General features: G+C 39.9%; 3 protein-coding genes across 12 annotated transcripts in view; 1 reads left to right on the forward strand and 2 right to left on the reverse strand.

Annotated features, from left to right (window-relative positions):
- The window catches only part of mkks (MKKS centrosomal shuttling protein), a 146896-nt gene extending 142019 nt beyond the window's left edge, over positions 1 to 4877 (reverse strand). For all 10 annotated transcript variants that reach the window (XR_015758540.1, XM_043696609.2, XM_087991664.1 and 7 more), the window contains exon 1: positions 3890 to 4877. Coding sequence is in view for 9 of the 10 variants with exons in the window: in XM_043696609.2 (XP_043552544.1) it covers positions 3890 to 4877 (988 nt within the window). In the remaining variant the exon portion in view is untranslated. The remainder of the gene's footprint in view (positions 1 to 3889) is intronic.
- Positions 4878 to 4913: 36 nt separating this feature from the next.
- On the reverse strand, positions 4914 to 8827 carry LOC148149061 (uncharacterized). Its single transcript, XM_087991665.1, has 2 exons — positions 8688 to 8827; positions 4914 to 5336 (listed from the first exon to the last, which is right to left on the reverse strand). Exon 2 carries the CDS (start codon positions 5283 to 5285, stop codon positions 5139 to 5141), a length of 147 nt encoding a protein of 48 aa, XP_087847791.1. The 5' UTR covers positions 5286 to 5336; positions 8688 to 8827; the 3' UTR covers positions 4914 to 5138.
- A 2176-nt stretch (positions 8828 to 11003) lies between these two features.
- slx4ip (SLX4 interacting protein) overlaps positions 11004 to 20049 on the forward strand; it is a 141686-nt gene continuing 132640 nt past the window's right edge. Inside the window, 1 exon segment of the mRNA XM_043696612.2 lies at positions 11004 to 11138. The gene's annotated coding sequence lies outside the window, so the exon portion shown is untranslated.

Raw genomic sequence — 20049 nt, forward strand, 5'->3', positions numbered from 1 at the left:
TAATATCATCTCTGATTAGGTTGATTCAAATACCTATAGCACATTATAGTTATAGGAATTTGAACAGGTGCTTAACCAGTAAACAAAAGCTTGTTGAAGACAGTGATAGAAAATATATTTTCAAATTTCTCAACTAGCACATGAAGGAGGTAAGTTTGTTAGAATGCTTAATTTCATGCATGCAATTACAAACAACGTAGGACAGCAAGGACCAAAATGATTGTTTGTGCGGTTTTACTGTGCTTATTTATTTTCTCTTTAATGAGATTTACACTATTCTTTGCCTATTTGAAGTAAATAACTTATGGAATCAAAAAGCTAATTCAATATTGAAATGCTTTCCCAATGCACATAAATAAATTTGATGGTTTCAAACATTAATTTGCATAAAGAAGTACTTAAAGGAGGAATGTAGCATCTGTTTACATGTGTTTACACTGACTTCTGGTTACTTACATTGGTTTCACTGTTATGGCATATAAAAATAGGATTGGCAAGACAATTTGCTGCTGAGTATTGACTGACAGAGAAACTAGCCTATCTTCAGATCCAGATGATCCCAGAGCAGTTGTTGCCACAATAGAAACATTTAAGAAGAGGTAGAAAATAAGAAGGTATGCAGCAAAACAAAGTTTTCTCAGGTCACAAACATCTGCTGGCATGTTCGAGAACGTAACAAGTAAAGAGAACTTAAGAATTGAGAAACACTTGCTGATGATTGCAAATTGTGAATGACTGCAGGTAGCAAACGGAACTGTGGGAAAGATTTTTTGACAGGAATAGGAAATAAACATGCATCCAAAATAGCAACCATTTAGATTAGGTAGGAGGGCAGACCACATTGGTATGTAAATACATAGGTTACTTAGGATGGCAACAGAAGTAGAAAAGGCAATAAAATGACAAACTGACCCATTATTTTTGTAAAGATATAAATCAAAAAGATGAAAATATCTAAGACCTTAACTAGCTGGTGTATGTGGGCATTTCTGGGCAGCCCATTGTAGAAAGCATAATCAATAATAGGAATAGTGCATTAGAAATTTAAGGAATGACTTATTAAAGGAGCTATTTTCACAGTCTGCCATTGACCAATATTTAAATAAGGGAGCACAAGAGTCCTTCACATTACACATTAAACTGAAGTTTCGTCTACTGTTCCAAGGGAGAAAAACGTCTTGCAACGTTGCAAAGAACAAAAGGGATCTCTCCTAGCATCCAAACCAAAATTGATCTTTAGAATAAGTAGTTATATTGCGCGCGCGCTCTCTCTCTCTCGACTGAACATGCGCAAAATGGCAGCTTGATCACCTGGAAATAGCAGCTGACTTTGGTTCTAATTTATTGCTTGTAAAGTGCTCTGTGATGAAGAATCTAAAAGATGTATTTACGTAGAATCTGTCTTTCTAAGCACAAAAAACATTAAAAGTGAGGTTAGAAAAATATATTTTATCATGGTTTTGAACGAGACACTTTTTTAAAGGCAGTTCAGCACAGCTACACACAGCATACATTTGTTCAGCTATTAGAATGCTATCATTTTCACAAACATATTTCATTCTTTTATTACACTGAATTAAAAATCGCATTTCCTGCATCCATTGTCATATCCTGTTCGTTGTAGGAAAAGCCAGAATTTCTAGACTGTCACTTTATTTCCAACTATATTTTTAATTTCATGCTCAAGTGCCACAATTTATTTATACTTTATTTCAGGAACACTTTCATCGCACACACTATATGATGAACACGTTCTGAACAATATTTAAGAAGATTGGATCTTTATTACCTAGAATTAAATTCAAAATTTGTCCTTCCACTAAATTAGCTTTCTGTATAAAGCATTCTGAAGCCGACACTTAAGTAATCATTGCAATTGAGACAGCAGCGTGTAGCAGTGAAAGAGAGCATGCGAGAATTAGTTTTTCACTCATTTTGTTTACAAATAGACTTTGTTTTGATAGATTCATGAAACACGATATTTCTCCATTTCATACTTATGGCTAATGACTTACTTTTGAAATAAACTACTCTTTTTCCAAACTTGATCTGGTCTTCAGACAAAGGGTGCATGTAGAAGAATTTGTGGCTAAGAATGTATCCTTGTAGGATCCAGTCCCTGAACAATGTCAAAACTCTGTATGACTATGACTCTGATTGTTCGAGCTTATATTTTCTTGCCAACCATTATTTTCATCATTCCTGTATTATTTTAGCTATACTAAGGTTGCTGCAATGGAGGATGCTGGTTAATCAAGTATACCGATAGACAAAGATCCAAGTTAAATTCCATATTTTCATCAAATCAGAAAGCTCCTGAATGATCCCATAGTAATGCAGGTATTGAGATTCCACAATAGTTGGAGCATGCAAAATTAGTGAGCTGCACCGTTGGAACATGATATTGTAAGGCAGAGACCAGAGTTAGGGCAGGCTTCCAATAAGAATGACCAACGAGTTTGACAATTGTGAGCATTTGTGAGACAGTGGGACTGATGTGGAATGAGTGTTAACATTGATTTCTGATGGGCAAGTGACACCTCCAGTCCCAGAATTCTAGTTAATAGAGATTTCAATGCAAGGTATCAGAAGTTTTCTGAGATAGGTATTTAACCATTTTTTGAGACCTATTCAAATTAGCAATCTACACTGAAAACAGCAACGTTCATTCTAATAGGTAATAATAATCCAGAGACCCAGGCCAATACCGTGGAAACAGGTGTTCAAATCCCACAATGGCAACCGGTAGAATTTAAATTCAATTAATAAAATCTGAGATCAAAAGCTGGTCTCGGTGCTGGTGATCATGACAACTATCATTAGTTGTTTTAAAAATTCATTTGGTTTATCATTATTCTTCGGGGAAGAAAATCTGCCATTCTTACCTGGTCTGGCCTTCATGTGACTCCAGATCTAAAACAATGTGGTTGACTTTTAAATGCCCTCTGAAATGGTCCAACATGTCACTCAGTTCAAGGGCATTTAGGGATATGCAACAAATGCTGGCCTTGCGAATGAAGCCCACGTCCCATGATAATTTTTAAAATTATATTTATTGACTGAAAACTGATTTTTTTTCATATTCTGATCACCGCTAATATTTCATATTTATTCATATTCTTCTACTGTTTACATCCTCCATTTTGTACAATTCCTCAGCAACGCGTGCAGGTGGGATAACATGCTCCCAAGTCTCTCTGCTGGTCACTATGGGTGAGCAATTGTGCAAGAGCAATGGGAGATTAGCTCACATATTTTCTTATGTTCTCTTGCCACCTCTTGTACCCAGTTTGGATGACACAGAATTTATCATGTAGGAAACTGCAAGGACAAACTTGATGACTAATATTCTGTAGCCAAGCGCCAAGGATTTGTTTTTAGAAGTGCTAAAAGTAGCATCAAATGTTGAGAGGAATGACTGATTCTTAGGTCAGGTTGCTGATGTACTTTTATCTGACAAAACAGCACCTTTTGATGTCTGATTTTCAACTGGGTATAGATATCAATTGCTGCTAGGTAGAATGGGAATCTAAACAGCAGGCAATTAATCTGATGGCCAAAAGAACCTTCAGTTACATTTACATAGAAAATCGGTTTTGGATCACAGAATTAAATAAGTCACACAACTAGGTTAATGATATCATATTTATGATTTTAAGAAATTCTTACCACAGACAATTGATGTAAGGCTTAAATTATTTGTCTATTCCTCTTGCCTCCTAGGAATAAGCCTTAGGGAGTTAAAACAAAAAACAACTAAACAACCTATACAAAAACAAAGAACATATGTACACTTGCACCTTCAAAGTCTGAACCTAATCATAAACATCACATATCACTATCAGACGCACTAGTTGAAGTAAATATTGTTAGTGATTAACATACCAACCTGTCATTTGAATCAGAGGCTCCATGAGGGCAACTCCAAGTCTATCTCCTACCATCACTTGTTGCTCCTGGAGATATTGTTTTAGAACAGGATGGATCACTCGCTGACACAAAACAAGGTGAACTTGGTCATAAACTAGCTGTTTTCCCACCTTCAGCAGCTGTGCAAGTGATTCATCTTCAGGACTGAAATCTGGTGTCACCTCCCAGGTTCCATTCCCACTGTCAACAACATCTCCTGACATGGAAACATTGAATACAGCAATCTTAATGTAACCAAATGTCAATTTTGTAATATCAACTGTTGTTGAAGGAGATGAAAATATCTCTATAAGGATCCCAGAAAGCACACAGGAGTCAGAAACACTTTGCCCCTCAATGGGAACAATCTGCATCTTTCCCAAAGATACATGATCTCCAATCACAGATGGTATTGTGTAAAAGAATGCCTTTAACACTAAGGAACTGATGTAGTCAGCTTCTTTTGTAGTCAACATACAAGTAGGCTTATTTATCATTGTACGAACAAGTGAAAGCAAAGTCTTGCTGTTACTAAAATCTATTTGTATTCTGCAGCTACATTCCTCAGAAGTTAGATAGTCAAGGCAAATATTCAGAAGGTGTTTATGGATTTTGACAATGTGACTGCTTGGTACATTAAGTTGTTTTGCATTTTCAGCCAAATTACAGCAGAGAATCGCTGTAAAAAGTCCAGAATCACTAAATCGAGAAACATGATTCAGCACGGAAGCTATTAGCAACTTCATCACAGGATGGGACACAGAAAGATTACGCAAAAGCGCAGAAGACTGTGATGTGGTTAGAACGTAGCCTCCTACAGCATTGTGAATTAGTTTTAGTCTACCAAATGGGCCATAACAGGACTCCACAATTCCTCTGAGAGTGGAAAGAGCCTGACAAAGTACATCACTATTTAACTGTCCAGAACTGCATGAAGATGCTATTTTAGGTGAAATTGAGGCCATCATTCAGGTAGAGTAGTGGAAGGTCTGAAAACAGCACACTTGCAAAGATTAGTTGGTTTATTATTTTCAAAATGAACCGAAATTTAACATGCAGCACTTCTCCTCTGATCATTAAAATGCTTGTACATTCCAAATGTGCCAGTCATATTATAGAAGATGAAAGTTATTTGAAATTCCCATTGAAATATATTTCAATGCTAAACCAACTAGAAGAGCAAAATTTGGATGCATTGTAAAAGATTTATCTTGCTTGACATTTCATTATTATTTATCTATATTCTTCTGCTTCAGTTCTAAACTTGTTGATTTTTTTACAAACTTCTGCATCAGATATGTTACAGTATGGATTCCAAGTAAGGACAGTCCTGCCACTAGAAGCCAATTTTTGCGTAACCATGCTTTATTTCTCATTCTTCTGTAAGGATGCGACAACGAAATATCTGCATTCCAATTTAATATTATCTGCAAATAGAAAATATGTACAGTTAAATTGTGCTTTGAAAACATTAAGTTTTCAAATCATATAATCTATATCATTGTGGAGACTATGTAGTCTATCATGCCTCTGGCTCTGAAATAGTTTAAATCCAAACTTCGGCCTGGACTTACTCATATACCTGCAAATTTGTCCTTTTCAAGTACATATCCAATTGACTTTAAAACGTCACTATGAAATCTGATTCCACAAAGACCTAAGGGGCAACTTTTTCACACAAGGTGGTACGTGTATGGAATGAGCTGCCAGAGGAAGTGATGGAGGCTGGTACAATTACAACATTTAAAAGGCATCTGGATGGATATTTGAATAGGAAGGGTTTTGAGGAATATGGGCCAGGTGCTGGCAGGTGGGACTAGATTGGGTTGGGATATCTGGTCGGCATGGATGAGCTGGACCAAAGGGCCTGTTTCCATGCTGTACATCTCTATGACTCTATAACTCTTTCAATTTAAGTCCAATTTAAGTACAGGAGTTGGGAGGCCATGTTGCAGCTGTACAAGACATTGGTTAGGCCACTTTTGGAATAATGCATGCAGTTCTGGTCTCCTTCCTATCGGAAAGATGTTGTGAAACTTGAAAGAATTCAGAAAAGATTTACAAGGATGTTGCCAGGGTTGGAGGATTCGAGCTATAGGGAGAAGTTGAATAGGATGGGGTTGTTTTCCCTGAAGCATCGGAGGTTGAGGGGTGACCTTACAGAGCTTTATAAATTCATGAGGGGCATGGATAGGATAAGTAGACAAGGTCTTTTCCCTGAGGTAGGGGAGTCCAGAATTAGAGGGCATAGGTTTAGGGTGAGAGGGGAAAGATATAAAAGAGACCTGGGGCAACTTTTTCAGGCAGAGGGTGATACGTGCACGGAATGAGCTGCCAGAGCAAGTGATGGAGTCTGGTACAATTGCACCATTTAAAAGGTATCTGGATGGGTATATGTATAGGAAGGGTTTGGAGGGATATGGGCCAAGTGCTGGCAGGTGGGACTAGATTGGGTTGGGATATCTGGTCGGCATGAACGAGTTAGACCGAAGGGTCTGTTTCCATGCTGTACATCTGTATGTATGATGGAAACACACCCTTTAGTGCAACTCATGCATGCTGACAAGGTTTCCTAAACTGAACGAGTCCCATTTGCCTGCATTTGGCTCACTTCCCTCAAAACCTTTCTTTTCCATGTATCTTTACAAATATCGTTCAAATGTTCTAACTGTACCCATTTCTATCACTATCTCTGGCAGGTCATACCACATACACACCACCCTCTATTTAAAAAAGTTGCCCATCACTTCACTTTTAAATCTTTACCCTCTCACCTTAAATTTATGCCCTCTAGATCTGGGCTTCCCTTCCCTAGGAAAAAGACCTTGGCTATTCCCTTTATCTATGCCCCTCATGATTAAAAAAAAACTTGAAGGTCACCCGTCTGTCCCACTCAAGAGAAAAAGTCCTAGCCTCTCTTCATAACGCAACTTCCAATCTCAGTAACATCCTTGTAAATCTTATTTGCACCTTTCCAGTTACTGTACGCAGAACTTCAAATGTGACCTTACCAATGTCTTGTAAAGCTATAACATGACATCCCAACTCATGTACTCAATGCTCTGACCAATGAATGCAAGTGTGCCAAATGCCGCCTTCATCAACCTGTTTACCTGTGACACTACTTTTAAGGAACTATGTACCTGCACCCCTAGGTATCTGTTTGTTTTAAGGCAGAGACATATTGATTCTTGTTAAGCATAGGGGTGAAAAGGTTAGGAATTGGGAGGTCATATTGTGGCTTACAGGACATTGGTTAGGCCATTTTTGGAATTTTGTGTCCAATTCTAGTCTCCTTCCTATTGGAAGGATGTTGTAAAATTTAAAAGGGTTCAGAAAACATTTACAAGGAGGTTTCCAGGGTTTGAGGATTTGAGCTATGGGGAGAGGCTGAATAGGCTGGGGATGTTTTCCATGGACTGTCAGAGGCTGATGGGTGACCTTTAGAGGTTAATAAAATCATGAGGGTCATGGATAGGGTAAATAGATAAGGTTTCTTTTCCAGGGTGTGGGAGTCCAGAACTAGAGGGTACAGATTTAGGGCGAGAAGGGAAAGTTATAAAAGGGACCTAAGGGACAAAGTTTTCATACAGAGAGTGGTCTGTGTATAGAATGAGCTGCCAGAGGAAGTGGAGAAGGCTGGTACAATTACAGCATTTAAAAGGCATCTGGATAGGTACATAAATAGGAAGGGTTTAGAGGGATATGGGCCAAGTGCTGACAAGTGGGACTAGATTAGGTTAGGATATCTGGTCTGCATGGACAAGTTGGACCGAAGGGTCTGTTTCTGTGCTGTACATCTCTGACTTTATAAATTTTATCAGGGTTAGGTGGGAATGCAGACTTAAGGCAAGAAACCCGATCAGTTAGGATCTTATTGAATGGTGGGGAAGGCTCGAAGGGCTAAATGGTTTACTCCTCGACCTTGTTTGTATTTTTGTAAGCCAAGCATCCCATTCAATTTCTTATCCACCTTCTAAATTTGCCCTGGCACCTTCAAAGATTAAAGAACCTGCACTGCAGATTCACATGTTCATACATCCTCCTCAAATTAGCACCAATTAGATGATACTGTCTTTCCATGTTATTGCTCACAAACTGTAATCACTTCAAGTATATCCAAAATTAAAATTTCACTACCCATTTTTCAGTTTATTTTCTCACTTACGTCCCCTTCTTCTCCTGAACTCTACTATTATCATGCTCAATTATCGCATTACCAAGATCATAATGGGTTCCTAATTTTGGAATTGTATTCAAATCTTGGTAATTTCAATAATAAGAGTAATGGCTTTGACGGATTTCAGTACATACTAAGTTCCTATATATTTAAAAGCCCCAGAAATGACACCAAATCCTACTTTTCTTCTATAAATTTGCAAACTATCGCAGTTTGCATGTTAAGGATGTTTTAACAGAACTTGACAAAAGCTGCATCAAACATATATCTTTTGTTTAAACCCCTGTGTTTTTGTTGAGTTACCACCTACCCCTCCCCCCCCCCAAAAAAAAGACAGTCAGCATGACCTCTGACCAATTCAAGGAAAGCACGAAAGACACCTGAAACTATTCACCTGCTCTCCCATATTCATAATAAAATTAAAAGGGATATTTGCATCTCAAAAATACAGTCGTTTCTTGTATTGCTACAAAATAGATGAGATGCTACAAAGTACTTATAGCCCAGTTTTGTGTATTTTTGCACACTTTTCAACCATCATAATTTCTGAGTTGATTTTCCTATTCTTGACATAATTTATGAAGGGAGTATGGCTTACCTAGCAAATCCAGTCACTAATTTGCCTTTGGTTGGCTTTCCTTTTGGATGATGCTCGTCACAATTTCAGGCTGTGAAATATAGTCTTGGTTTCTGTTCTTGAAGGTTTCACTAGACTTCATATTGTACCATCCCCAATGAATCAATGTTAGACTTGTTCCCATAACAATTAAAACTCTGTAGTTTTTCCAGACAGTTTTAAGACTCATGTCTGATTTAAATAATCACCTGCCAATACAATAACATTTAATCAGTGAAATATGAATGTCACAGCATTTAAAAGAGGTCAGAAGGGTTAGGAGAGTTAGAACAATATTGGAGATTAGACACAGGGTAAAGCAGAGACATGTAGACAATTGAAAATTAAGATTTTAAAATCAATGAAGTCAGAGATCAGGATCGATGGCTGCAGAGAACATGTGTTAGGATGTGAACTATTGACTGAAAGAAAGGTTGGACCTTATGACAAGACAGGAATTAGAAAGATCAAATAATAAGCAGTCTTGAGTCAATGTGCTTGTGACTCATTTCAAAGACGAGTAAGGCACCAAGGTTAAACAGGGACTTTTAATAAAATGTGTGTCATCAGGCAAACAAAAATGGAAGAAGCTAGAGAAACTCAGCAGGTCTGGCAGAATCTGTTGAGAAACCAGAACCAACGTTCCAGATTTAGTGAGACTTCAGCAATCTCAATAAAAACTGAAAAAACTGCAGATGCTGTAAAATCAGAAACAGAAACTGCTGGAAAAGCTCACCAAGTCTGGCAAAATCTGTGGAGAGTTATCAGAGTTAATGTTTCAAGTCGAGTGACCCTTTCTCAAAACTGGGGACTTCTATCATTGCTTCAGCAATCTCAGTTTTGTAAACAACATAGCAAAAGAGAAAGATATACTGAATGGTTTCAACCTTGCCTGAATTGTTAAACAGAAATGCTGCTTAGGTGCCAGTGTTGGACTGGGGTGGACAAGGTCAGAAGTCACACGACACCAGGTTATAGTGCAAAGGTTTATTTGAAATCACAAACTTTCAGAGTGCTGCTTCTTTGTCGCGACTTCATCTGATGTAGGTGCAGCGCTCTGAAAGCTTGTAATTTCAAATAAACCTGTTGGACTATAACCTGGTGTCGTGCGACTTCTGTCCTTGTTGAACAGAAATACAACATGATTTGGAGATGCCGGTGTTGGACTGGGGTGTACAAAGTTAAATATCACACAACACCAGGTTATAGTCCAACAGGTTTAATCGGAAGTACACTAGCTTTCGGACAATCACCTGATGAAGGAGCATCGCTCCGAAAGCTAGTGTACTTCCAATTAAACCTGTTGGACTAAAACCAGAAATACAACATTCCACCTAAGCCTGTCTGTCTCGCAATCAACATTGAGGGTACAAAAAATTACATCTCTGTCACCAGGTTATAGTCCAACAGGCTTATTTGGAAGTACAAGCTTTTGGAGCACTGCTCTTTCGTCAGGTGAAGTCTCTGATGAAGGTGCAGCGCTCGGAAGGCTTGCCCTTCCAAACAAACCTGTTGCTTGGAACCTGGTGTTGTGAGATTTTTAACTCACTGATGAAGGGCTTTTGCCCGAAACGTCGATTTTCCTGCTGCTCGGATGCTGCCTGACCTGCTGTGCTTTCCCAGCACCACTCCGATCTTGGCTTAAGACTTTTAACCTTGTCCACCACCCCAGTCCAAAACTGGGCGTCACCTTGTCAACCTCATTAACACACTTGTGGCATCTTTGCTGTGTGAACATTTGGGAGTTTCCGGCCCCGGCATTTATTTGCTATCTGCATAGGGTGCAGGGTCACGAAGCGGCTTTGGGGTGTCTGGAGATGGAGATAGGCGCTATTTAAATGCAAAATATAGGGGGGGTTCAAAGGCCTACATGAGAAACGAGGAAGTACTTTACCTCACAGCAGCGCCTCTCGCTTCAGCTGAGGCTCTACCTGCGGTGTTATGTACGTGTGTGTCTGGATGATTTTTAAAGGGTTTAAATGAGCCGTAAGAACACCTCACCCTCGCCCTCGCCCCTCAGGCTCTCACTCACCTTCAGCCACTCCGCCATTGCACACAGGCCCAAGGACCTTCCCGCGTCACTCCTGCTCCACCGTGAACAAAACAAATAAAAGGAAGCACGGGGCACCGAACGAAATAAACTGTTCGAAATTTAAAAAAAAAAGATAACTGCGACCGGGCTGAAATGTATTATCAGTTTTTTTTAAAAGAAAAACAAAAATCAGGCATTAGCGTAGGCAGCTATATATTATTTAATACCTGTTTTTTTTATAAAGAATGTGTGAGGGGGAGGGGGCTTTCGGCTGTTCCTGGCTCTCATGGGGATCGCTGCAGCTTCACAGTTTCTCCCAGAAAGCCCCCCCTGGCTCCCGGCGGACGGTTAGCGCATGCGCCGCGTGAACCCCCATTTGAACAGGCGGCGGGTTCGAAACGGTTAGTGAGGGCGAGGGGAGTTGATGGTGGTGTTCGGGGATGGTGTGGTGGTGAAGAGTTGTGGGTGGGGTGTAGTGCGGAGTTTGGGGTTGAGGGGGTGATGGTGTGAAGGGTTGGTGGGTGGTTAGGGGTTAGTGCTGGGGGCGTGGTGGTGAAGTTTGGTGGGGATGGGGGTGGGGGTGCACGGGTTGTTGAGGGGTTGGTGGGGGTGTGTGGTGCAGGGAGAAAGGATGTGTAGGCTGGAAGTGGAAGAGTGAGGTGAAGAGGAAAATTGGGAGGAAGTGGGTGGTGGAAGAGATTTGAAGGTGGACGAGAAGAGAGCAGAGGGGAGAGAACATGGGGGGGGGGGGGAGAAGAGAGTTTGGTGTGGGGAGCTATTGGAGAGTTGCGGGAGGGTGGGGAGTGCTGAGAGGGATAGGGAAGATGGAATGCTAGTGGATGTGGCGATGTTGGATGACTGAGCCTGAGGGGAGTAAATGGAGTGGAGATGGGTGGTGGGTGAAGGAATAGGAAATGGATAGGGGAGATTGGGAGCTGGTGGAAAGTTGCTGGGGCGTGGGAGAGTAGGAACTGAATTGGGCCCATATAATTATTGATAATTTACATAGCAACCATCAAAATTTGTTCCTTAAAGGAAGGCGATATGACAATAGTCTAGGGAGAACAATGAACATTGATTGTTGACAGCTGCTATTCTAAGTCTGGATTCTATTTCATGCATGCATATTTATATTTCTGAGTGCTGTTACTATATCTATCCAAAGGAAAGAGAATCCTAGTGGATCTGAAAACTGTTGAGGAATTGCACTTGAAATTGTTCTTAATAAAGTTGAGACTTACCTACTGTGATCTTTGGAAAGCTGCAGAGCCATGAGAAAGGAATGGGTTGGATTATATCCTTACAAGGAATGTGAAAGGTAGTTTTTAGCCATCTCCAAGATTGCAGAGGAACCCAGAAGCCAGGAGTAATTTGCTTTCAGAGATTTAAATAAAGCGGTTGAGCCAGATATCACCGAAGTTCTGTCTACCCATTTAGGTGGGCATGAAAGATATCCAGAAGCGATACCCAAAATTAAGTAAATATGATAGCTAATATTTGCCTTGAACTGTTATGCCTAAAATGGATTATTAGATCATCTATTTTGTTTGTGGATTGCCTGTGTGTAATTTGACTGCTACAGTTACTAGATTACAACATTAGTTACAGTACAGAAATATTTTATTGATCATGGAACTTTTTCGACCTCCTGAATTCAAGAATGGCACTCATGAACGAACAAATCTTGGGCGTACACTGTAAAGCTTTGGCTGTCATATTGAATATGCTACCAAATTTCAAAGCTCTGTATCAGGGTGGATTGAGAAACTTGTTACAAAAGTGCGCAAAGTGTTATGTTTTTCATTCATTCTTCATTTTATTTGCACTGGAAAGAATGGAAGTAATTTTAACAAGTGTGCCCCTTGGGAAACTGATGGGATCCGATCCATCAGTTTCCTACTGGGAACATTGGCTTAAAATTACCCATTTTATGGTATGCTATTCATATTTGCAATAACTTATAAAGTAAATCTACATACTGCTTCATTCAAAGCATGGGCAAAACTTTAGGCCTGCTGTCATGTGCTCCATATATATTACTTGGTGCAAAACTTGCAATATATATCTATTTAAATATTTAACATAGCTGTAAGCCTTTCAGGATAACTTGGTTCAATGGCAAAATTATAATTTCAAAATTCTGTATTGGAATATGTTTCAGGAAACTTAAAACCCACACATGTCAAATGGGAGAGGAAAGTCACAGTTGTTGAGCAAGTAATGTCAGATTTATTCTGTCAATTATTGCAGAAGTTTCAAAATTATCCAGAAATATATAGGACCATTAACATTGGAATACATCAGTTGGCCTGGTAATGTAGTATGTTGCAAATCAAACAACCTGGGTTTACAGTGGTTGTAGAACTTTTAAAGTGTGCAGGAAACAGGATGGAGGTGTACCAGCCTGGAATTTTTAGCCACTTGTTGGCAAGCTGGTATACAGGCATGGTCTTACCACCATGCTATTTATAAGCAGACTGATAACTACCCCCTGAATGATGCTCCCTGCCACAAGCAGTGGTTAGCCAACTGAGGCCATTGGGTCCTTCTAGCATGCTGACTGGAATTTTCTAGCCAACAAGTGATCCCCGCTGAAGAGGCCAAAAGGTAACCAGAAAAATTAGGTGGCCTTCTGGTAGCAGACCGGAAGGGCCAGTATTCTGATTCATTAGTTATTAATCATTCACTCTCACTCCTTTCGCTCCTACGCCCACCAACCTTCCAACTTGCTAATGGCTGCAGGCCACTATACAGACACAATCTGGTTAGCTGTGGCCCATTGTATTTTCAAAGATTTTAGAAGTGCTGAGAGAGTGCTTCTCCATCTTAAGGAGCCATCTTCCTCTTTTATGTGCCACGGGGGTTGCAGCTTTCTTGCTGCTGGAGGGGCTCCAGTTGGCCCTCCAACTTTGGGATTTTGATCCTGTCCATTAGTAGGGTGGTGAGTACACTCTCTGGCGAATCCGCAAAACCTGCGTTAGGCATGGCACCCATGCCATGTTTGGTCAGGATCTGGACACAATCCCCGCATTGGTGCCGTGATACCAGAACAAAGATCCTGCTTTTTTGGTAGAGATTAACATCTGTGACTTCTTACCCTGTAGTGTACAGAAGTACAATCTCCAAAAGTGGTCCAGTGGATGTTACTGTGGACTCTTCTTGGAGTTTCTCATTTGTAACCACAAGTGATTGTTCTGGAATATCAGTAGCAGACTTTTGGAGGAAGCAGCCTTCTTATTCTTCGATAAGAGGGTACAACTGGATCAGAGAGATTACAAAGGGTGAAGCTAGATTTTTTTTTGATTGGAGGAAATTATATGTTTGGACTAGACTTTGTTGCATGTTTTGTGCATTGAATGCCACAATTCAGAAACTATGTTAAAGTAATTGCCTTGTTTTTAAATCACCTGTGCAGTTTTATAGTCAATTGCCAACCAGTGTGGTTATGTTTAGAGATTTGTTTAAATTCAGTCTGGCAAAAATCCTTTGACAGCTCCTCCAGTATATTTTAGTCCAAATTGTAGAGGCTGTAGATATTGGGTGTAAGTTGTAACTGTAAACAAGCTGAGACTTGATCAGCCTGCTTGTAAGCACATTGTAAAAGTTACTTAATGTTCAGTGAACCACACAGCAGTAACAATTCAACAGTAACTTAATGTGAAGTATTCTGAGTATTTCAATATTGTGATTTTTTTTTAAGGTACTATGCATCTGACAGTCAATAAATCAGCATTGGCTAAGATTAATCTGAAATTATTCATTATATTTTCACCTACAAACTTAAAATATTGTTAGTTTTAAATGAAAGTTATGAAATGAATTGCTTTCTTTGGTATTTATAGATTGACTTTATTCAATATTTCTGAGAGGAGGAAATTTCCAATCTTTAAAGTAAAATTCGGTCTTTGGATTAAGAGTTTGAAAGCATAAACAATAAGGCAAGGTTCCTGGTATATATTTATAATTTAAACTGTAGAAAATAAACAGAAAGAGAGTAATTTGTTTAATTCATGACAAGGCAGATTGGGCCCAGTGGAGTGCTCCTCCAGAGCAGTGTGGGAGGTTGGAGACACTTCTAGTGTCCAGGGTGACCATATGTGCAAAAACTGTATCCAGTTGTAGCTACTGGAAATTCACATTTACGATCTGGAGCAGCAACTGGAGTCACTATGAAGTGTCCTTATCACTTAGAAAACACCTATGGAAGTACATAAAATCAACAAACAAAATCAAAGGGAAATCATGTTTGACAGACCTATTGAAGTATCTTGAGGGCATAACTGGTAGAATAGATGAGAGATCAGTGGATGGAGTGTATCTGGATTTTCAGAAAGCTTTTGACAAAATCCCATATTAGAAGTCATTGTGCAAAAGTATGTGGGATTGGTGCTAGTGTACTGGCATGGATTGAGAATTGGTTGGCGATCGGAAACCGAAAGAACGAATAAATGGGTCATTTGAGGAATGGAAGGCAGTGACAAGTGGGGTATTGCAGGGATCAGTGCTTGGGTCCCAGCCATTCACAATATTTATCAATTACTTGGATAAGGGAGTCAAATTATGTTTCCAAAAATGCTGATGACAATTCTAAGTGGAAACGTGAATGGAGGAGGATGTAAAGAGGTTTCAATGTGCTTTAGTCAAGTTGAGTGGGCAAATACATGACAGATACAGCACAAAATGGATAAATGTGAAGTTGACCATTTTAGTGTGTAAAAGAAAATGCCAGAAACTTATTTAAAGGGTGATAGATTAGGAAAGATTGATGTAGAAAGGGTCATGGTATATATTTGTAATGAAAACAAGGATGTCAATTCAGAAAGCAGTTAGGAAGGCAAATGTATATTGGCCTCCATTGCAACAGGGTCTGAGAACAAGTGTAAGGAAGCCTTACTGCAGTGCATAGGGCCTTGGAGATGCCACACCTGAAGTGTTGTTTGCAGTTTTAGGCTCCTTACCTAGGAAAATATATATTTACTATAGAGGGAGTGCAGTCAGCATACACCAGACTGATTTTGGATTTGAAGGTTTGTTGTATGAGGAGAGATTGGGTTGATGAGGGCTTGGTATACACTGAAGTTCAAAATAATGAGAGGGAATCTATTTGAAACATAAAATTCTCAGAGGGCCATACAGACCAGATGCAGTCCAGGTGTTTCCCCAGCGAGTGAGTTCCAGAACAAGGGGGTCACAGTCTCAGGATATGTGTGGAAGGCCATTTCAAATTGAAATGAGCAGTTTCTTCACTCAGTGGTGAGCCAATGGAATTCCCTACCACAAGGCTATAGCGGTGAAGTCACCAAATATATTGATAGATTTTTAGAAGCTAAAGGTGTCAAGTGTTGTAGGAGGCAGTGCTTGCATGGCTTTAAGATAAGAGGATCAACCGTAATCATATTAAATGGCAGAGCATGCTTGATAGAAACAGTGCTTGTAGGGTGTTAGAAAAGAGGAGCAGCCATGATCATATGGAATGGCAGTGCATGGTTGATCGGTTGAATGGCCTAATCGTGCTCTAATTTTCTTGTAAGTGCATTACACTCCAGAAGACTTCTTTAACCCTTGAGATGTGCTGCATCAGAGATAGAATCTATTTTCTTACTGCTAGTGATTAAACTGGTTTATTTGTGTTTTCTTACTCTCCAAGAGAGTGTCCTAAATCAAAGCCAGCAGCAAACTTCTTTGTGAATTTTATAACAAAGGTTGTTTACAATCGTAGTTTTGCCCTAGATGATTCAAAAACTGCAACATCCTATTTGCCTTTCACATGATTGCATACAAAGATTAAATACAGATGAAGAGGAAAATTGAAACTGAAAGAACTGCAGATGCTATATAAAACATAAACAAAAACAGAAATTGCTGGAAAAGCTCAGCAGGTCTGGTAGCATCTGTGAAGAGAAATCAGAGTTAACATTTCAGATCCGGTGGCCCTAGCAGTTCTGAAGAAGGGTCACTGGACCCGAAACATTAACTCTGATTTCACGGATGCTGCAAGACCTGAGCTTTTCCAGCAATTTCTGATTTTATTTCTGATGGGGAAAAATTGTATCACACTCTTTGTTGCAGGCCAATAGATTCTTAGATGAGTAAAGCATAATCTCAGAATAATGAATTGCAAAGTATTGTCTGAAAGTTCATAATATACTGAATAATGACAGCTCTGTGAACTAAACGGAACCAAAGTGAGAGTAGGGATACTTCAGGGAACCTGTTTCTCAGTTAGGAGGGACAAAGGCTCCTGGTTTCTAGTAACCTCTATTGGAAATGCAACTGTGTAGATATCGGATAAGCACTGGATTGGATTCTCTTGTGGTGATCCATGAAGTTGAATAATGTATTGGCAGTCATTCTTAATGCCCACACAAAAGAAAACCTGAATGAGTTAAAGGAGGCTATTCAGCATCTATGATATCCCAGCTGAGAGTCAATCCTCCACAGAAGGGGTGAATAAAAAGAAACTAGCAACAAAATAATGCATGGCAGAGTTTACAAATTGAAATGTTATTCTAATTTCTTAATATTTATAAAGTCCCTCTAATGTAGTAAGATTAAAATAAGTTTCATTCTGATAAATTAAGTTGAATCACCTGTCTAGAGGCTTGGAAGGTGACCAGGATCTGTCTGAGATCAAGTTGACTCTGAAATGGCATGCCTGGTAATGGTACTTTGGAACTCTTCCACGAGGCAGATTCTGTAATCTGATATCTAAACATGTCAAGCCTCCAGAACTTGAGGATTTGTTGGTGAATGACTGGCCAGCCTGGCTCATTGATAAGACTGAAGAGTAAACCTTTGAGTAATGGGGATTCCCATCGATTGGCTCTCAGTCATTCTGCAAACCAATGCCACAATTATTAAGTTTGTCTAGCCGGTCAATTGCTAAGTTTGATATGTATCATGCATTCTATTACAAGAGAAAAGAAAAACTATTTGATTCATCAAACGTGCTCTGTTATTAAAGCAATAAAAGAATTTGCATTACTTGTTTAATTTAAACAGTACCATTTTAGTTGGTTAAACATCCAGCTTTTGTGCACGCACAGCATCTAATTACTATTGTGATCTAGATGCTTGTAGCAAGGGTTGAAAATTTAAAACAAGAAGAAAGAAAGTTGGCAAAACTCAGCAGGTCAGGTAACATCTTGGAGAGAAAGAGAGCAACATTCCTGTATGATGACTGCTCGTCAGATCTTCTGATGAGGGGTCGTTGACTGGGACAGTGTTCCGAGCAGTGGCAGTCACAGTCAGATTGCCATTTCACTCCTTTTTTTCATCAATACTGAACTGTTCAATTCCCGCTGGTCATTATGATTACAGGCACTTCAGAAATGTGGAGCGTACATGAAATAGGGGTTTATAAAATCATGAGGGCTCAGATAGGGTAAATAGACAAGGTCTTTTCCCTGGGATAGGGGAATTCAGATCTAGAAGGCATTACTTTAGAGTGAGAGGGAAAGAATTTAAAAGGGACCTAAGGGGCACGTATGGAATGAGCTGCCAGAGGAAGTGGAGGATGCTGATATAATTACAAGACTTAAAAGGGATCTAGATGATTATATGAATAGGGAGGGTTTAAACGAATATGGGCCAAGTGCTGGCAAATGGGAGTAAATTAATTTAGGATATCTGGTCGGCATGGATGAGTTGGACCGAAGGAACATATACCACAGAAACAGACCCTATGACTCTATGAGAGCATCAGCACAGTTTGGAAACAGGCCATTTGGCTCACCGAGTCCACAGTGACCCTCCAGAGTATCCCATCAAATCCCACCCCTCCACCACATCCCCGCAATCCCACATTTCCATGGCTAACCCATCAGACCATCCAGACCCACACAGCCTGCACATCCCTGAACACTATGAGCAATTTAGCATAGCTGATCCACCTAACCTGCACTCCTATATTCAGTGCTCTGATCAATAAAGGCAAGCATACCAAATGTCGCCTTTACTATCCTATCTACCTGTGACTCCACTTTAAAGGAACTATGAACCTGCACTGCCAGGTCTCTTTATTCAGCAACACTCCCCAGGACCTTATCATTAAACGTACAAGTCCTGCCTTGATTTGCCTTTCCCAAATGCAGCACCTCACATTTATCTAAATTAAGCTCCATCTGCCACTCCTTGGCCCATCTGATCAAGATCCCGTTGTACTAACCTTCTTCACTCCTCACTGCACCTCCAATTTTGGGATCATCTGCAAACTTACTAATTATACCTCCTACGTTCATATCCAAATCACGTATAAATGACAAAAAGCAGTGGATGATCATGATTGAAATGTTCAGCTGCACAGACACTTTAACAACTGCTGTGAAAGGGCAAGCATGTAAGCTTTGTGCGAGGTTATGGTGCCAGGTAAGAGTGCTTTGGGTAGGTTGGGCTCTTTTTTTTTGGGAAGGGAGGTTGGGTGGAAATGTCTGGCAGAAAGGAGGGATTGGCATTCATTGTTAGGAGAGGTGGTCCTGGAGTCAGCCGAGTGGGGAGAGTTAGATTCTGGGTTAGTGAGAGAGCTAGCAGCAGGGAGGTAGGTGTTGTGTCCTTGTGCAGAGGCTTCTGGTCCCTTTCAGGCCTGTGGTGCAGACATCTGGTCTTGGAGGTACAACTCTATGTTATGCGGTGACCGGCCTCAGGGGTTTAGGACTATGCTCCGATGTGTCCACTCCCAGAGCTTTAGACTGTGCCAGGTATATTGTGACCCAGTGGGATATGAGGTTTGTAATCATGGTACATTGGGTGGGCCGTTTGGGAAGATGACTCATTGGAGTTGGTGAGTGGTTACTCAGGAGTCAGACTAGGATTTTGATCCTCTATTTTCCTAGGTAACTATTAGCTTAACTGAAACAACGCCATTCAGAATTGCCAACTTTAATGGATTCTTCATTTATGCAAGGAAATATTCCATTGAGATCTCCAATTTCTACAAAATCTGCTACTTCTGGGATTCCATATGGTCCCAATGCACTATTTCATTGAGTACTGCTCCAATGACTTTCTCGCCATCAGACTATCCGGGGCGTTCTCATGAAGGGGTAAATTAAATAGGCTCATGAGGGAGAATGGTATAGAAGTTTATACTGTGAGAAATAGACGCGGGTTAAAATGAATGATTTGCTTCTGTGCTGTACACTAATTTTCCATGGTATTGGAGTGTTCCCTATGTGGAACAACATAGGCTTAATTTTTATCTGAAATATAGTAACTTGATAAAAGTTAACTTGGTGAAGGAAGTAGAAATTCACCGGTAACGACATCAAATTTGTAACAATTAGCTTGCTTTTGACTACAGTCGTTATTGACCTC

The sequence above is a fragment of the Chiloscyllium plagiosum genome, unplaced genomic scaffold (genome assembly GCF_037043375.1).
Source record: "Chiloscyllium plagiosum isolate Xiang-an unplaced genomic scaffold, Cpla_swu_hap1 HiC_scaffold_10, whole genome shotgun sequence".
In the NCBI taxonomy this organism is placed as follows: domain Eukaryota; kingdom Metazoa; phylum Chordata; class Chondrichthyes; order Orectolobiformes; family Hemiscylliidae; genus Chiloscyllium; species Chiloscyllium plagiosum.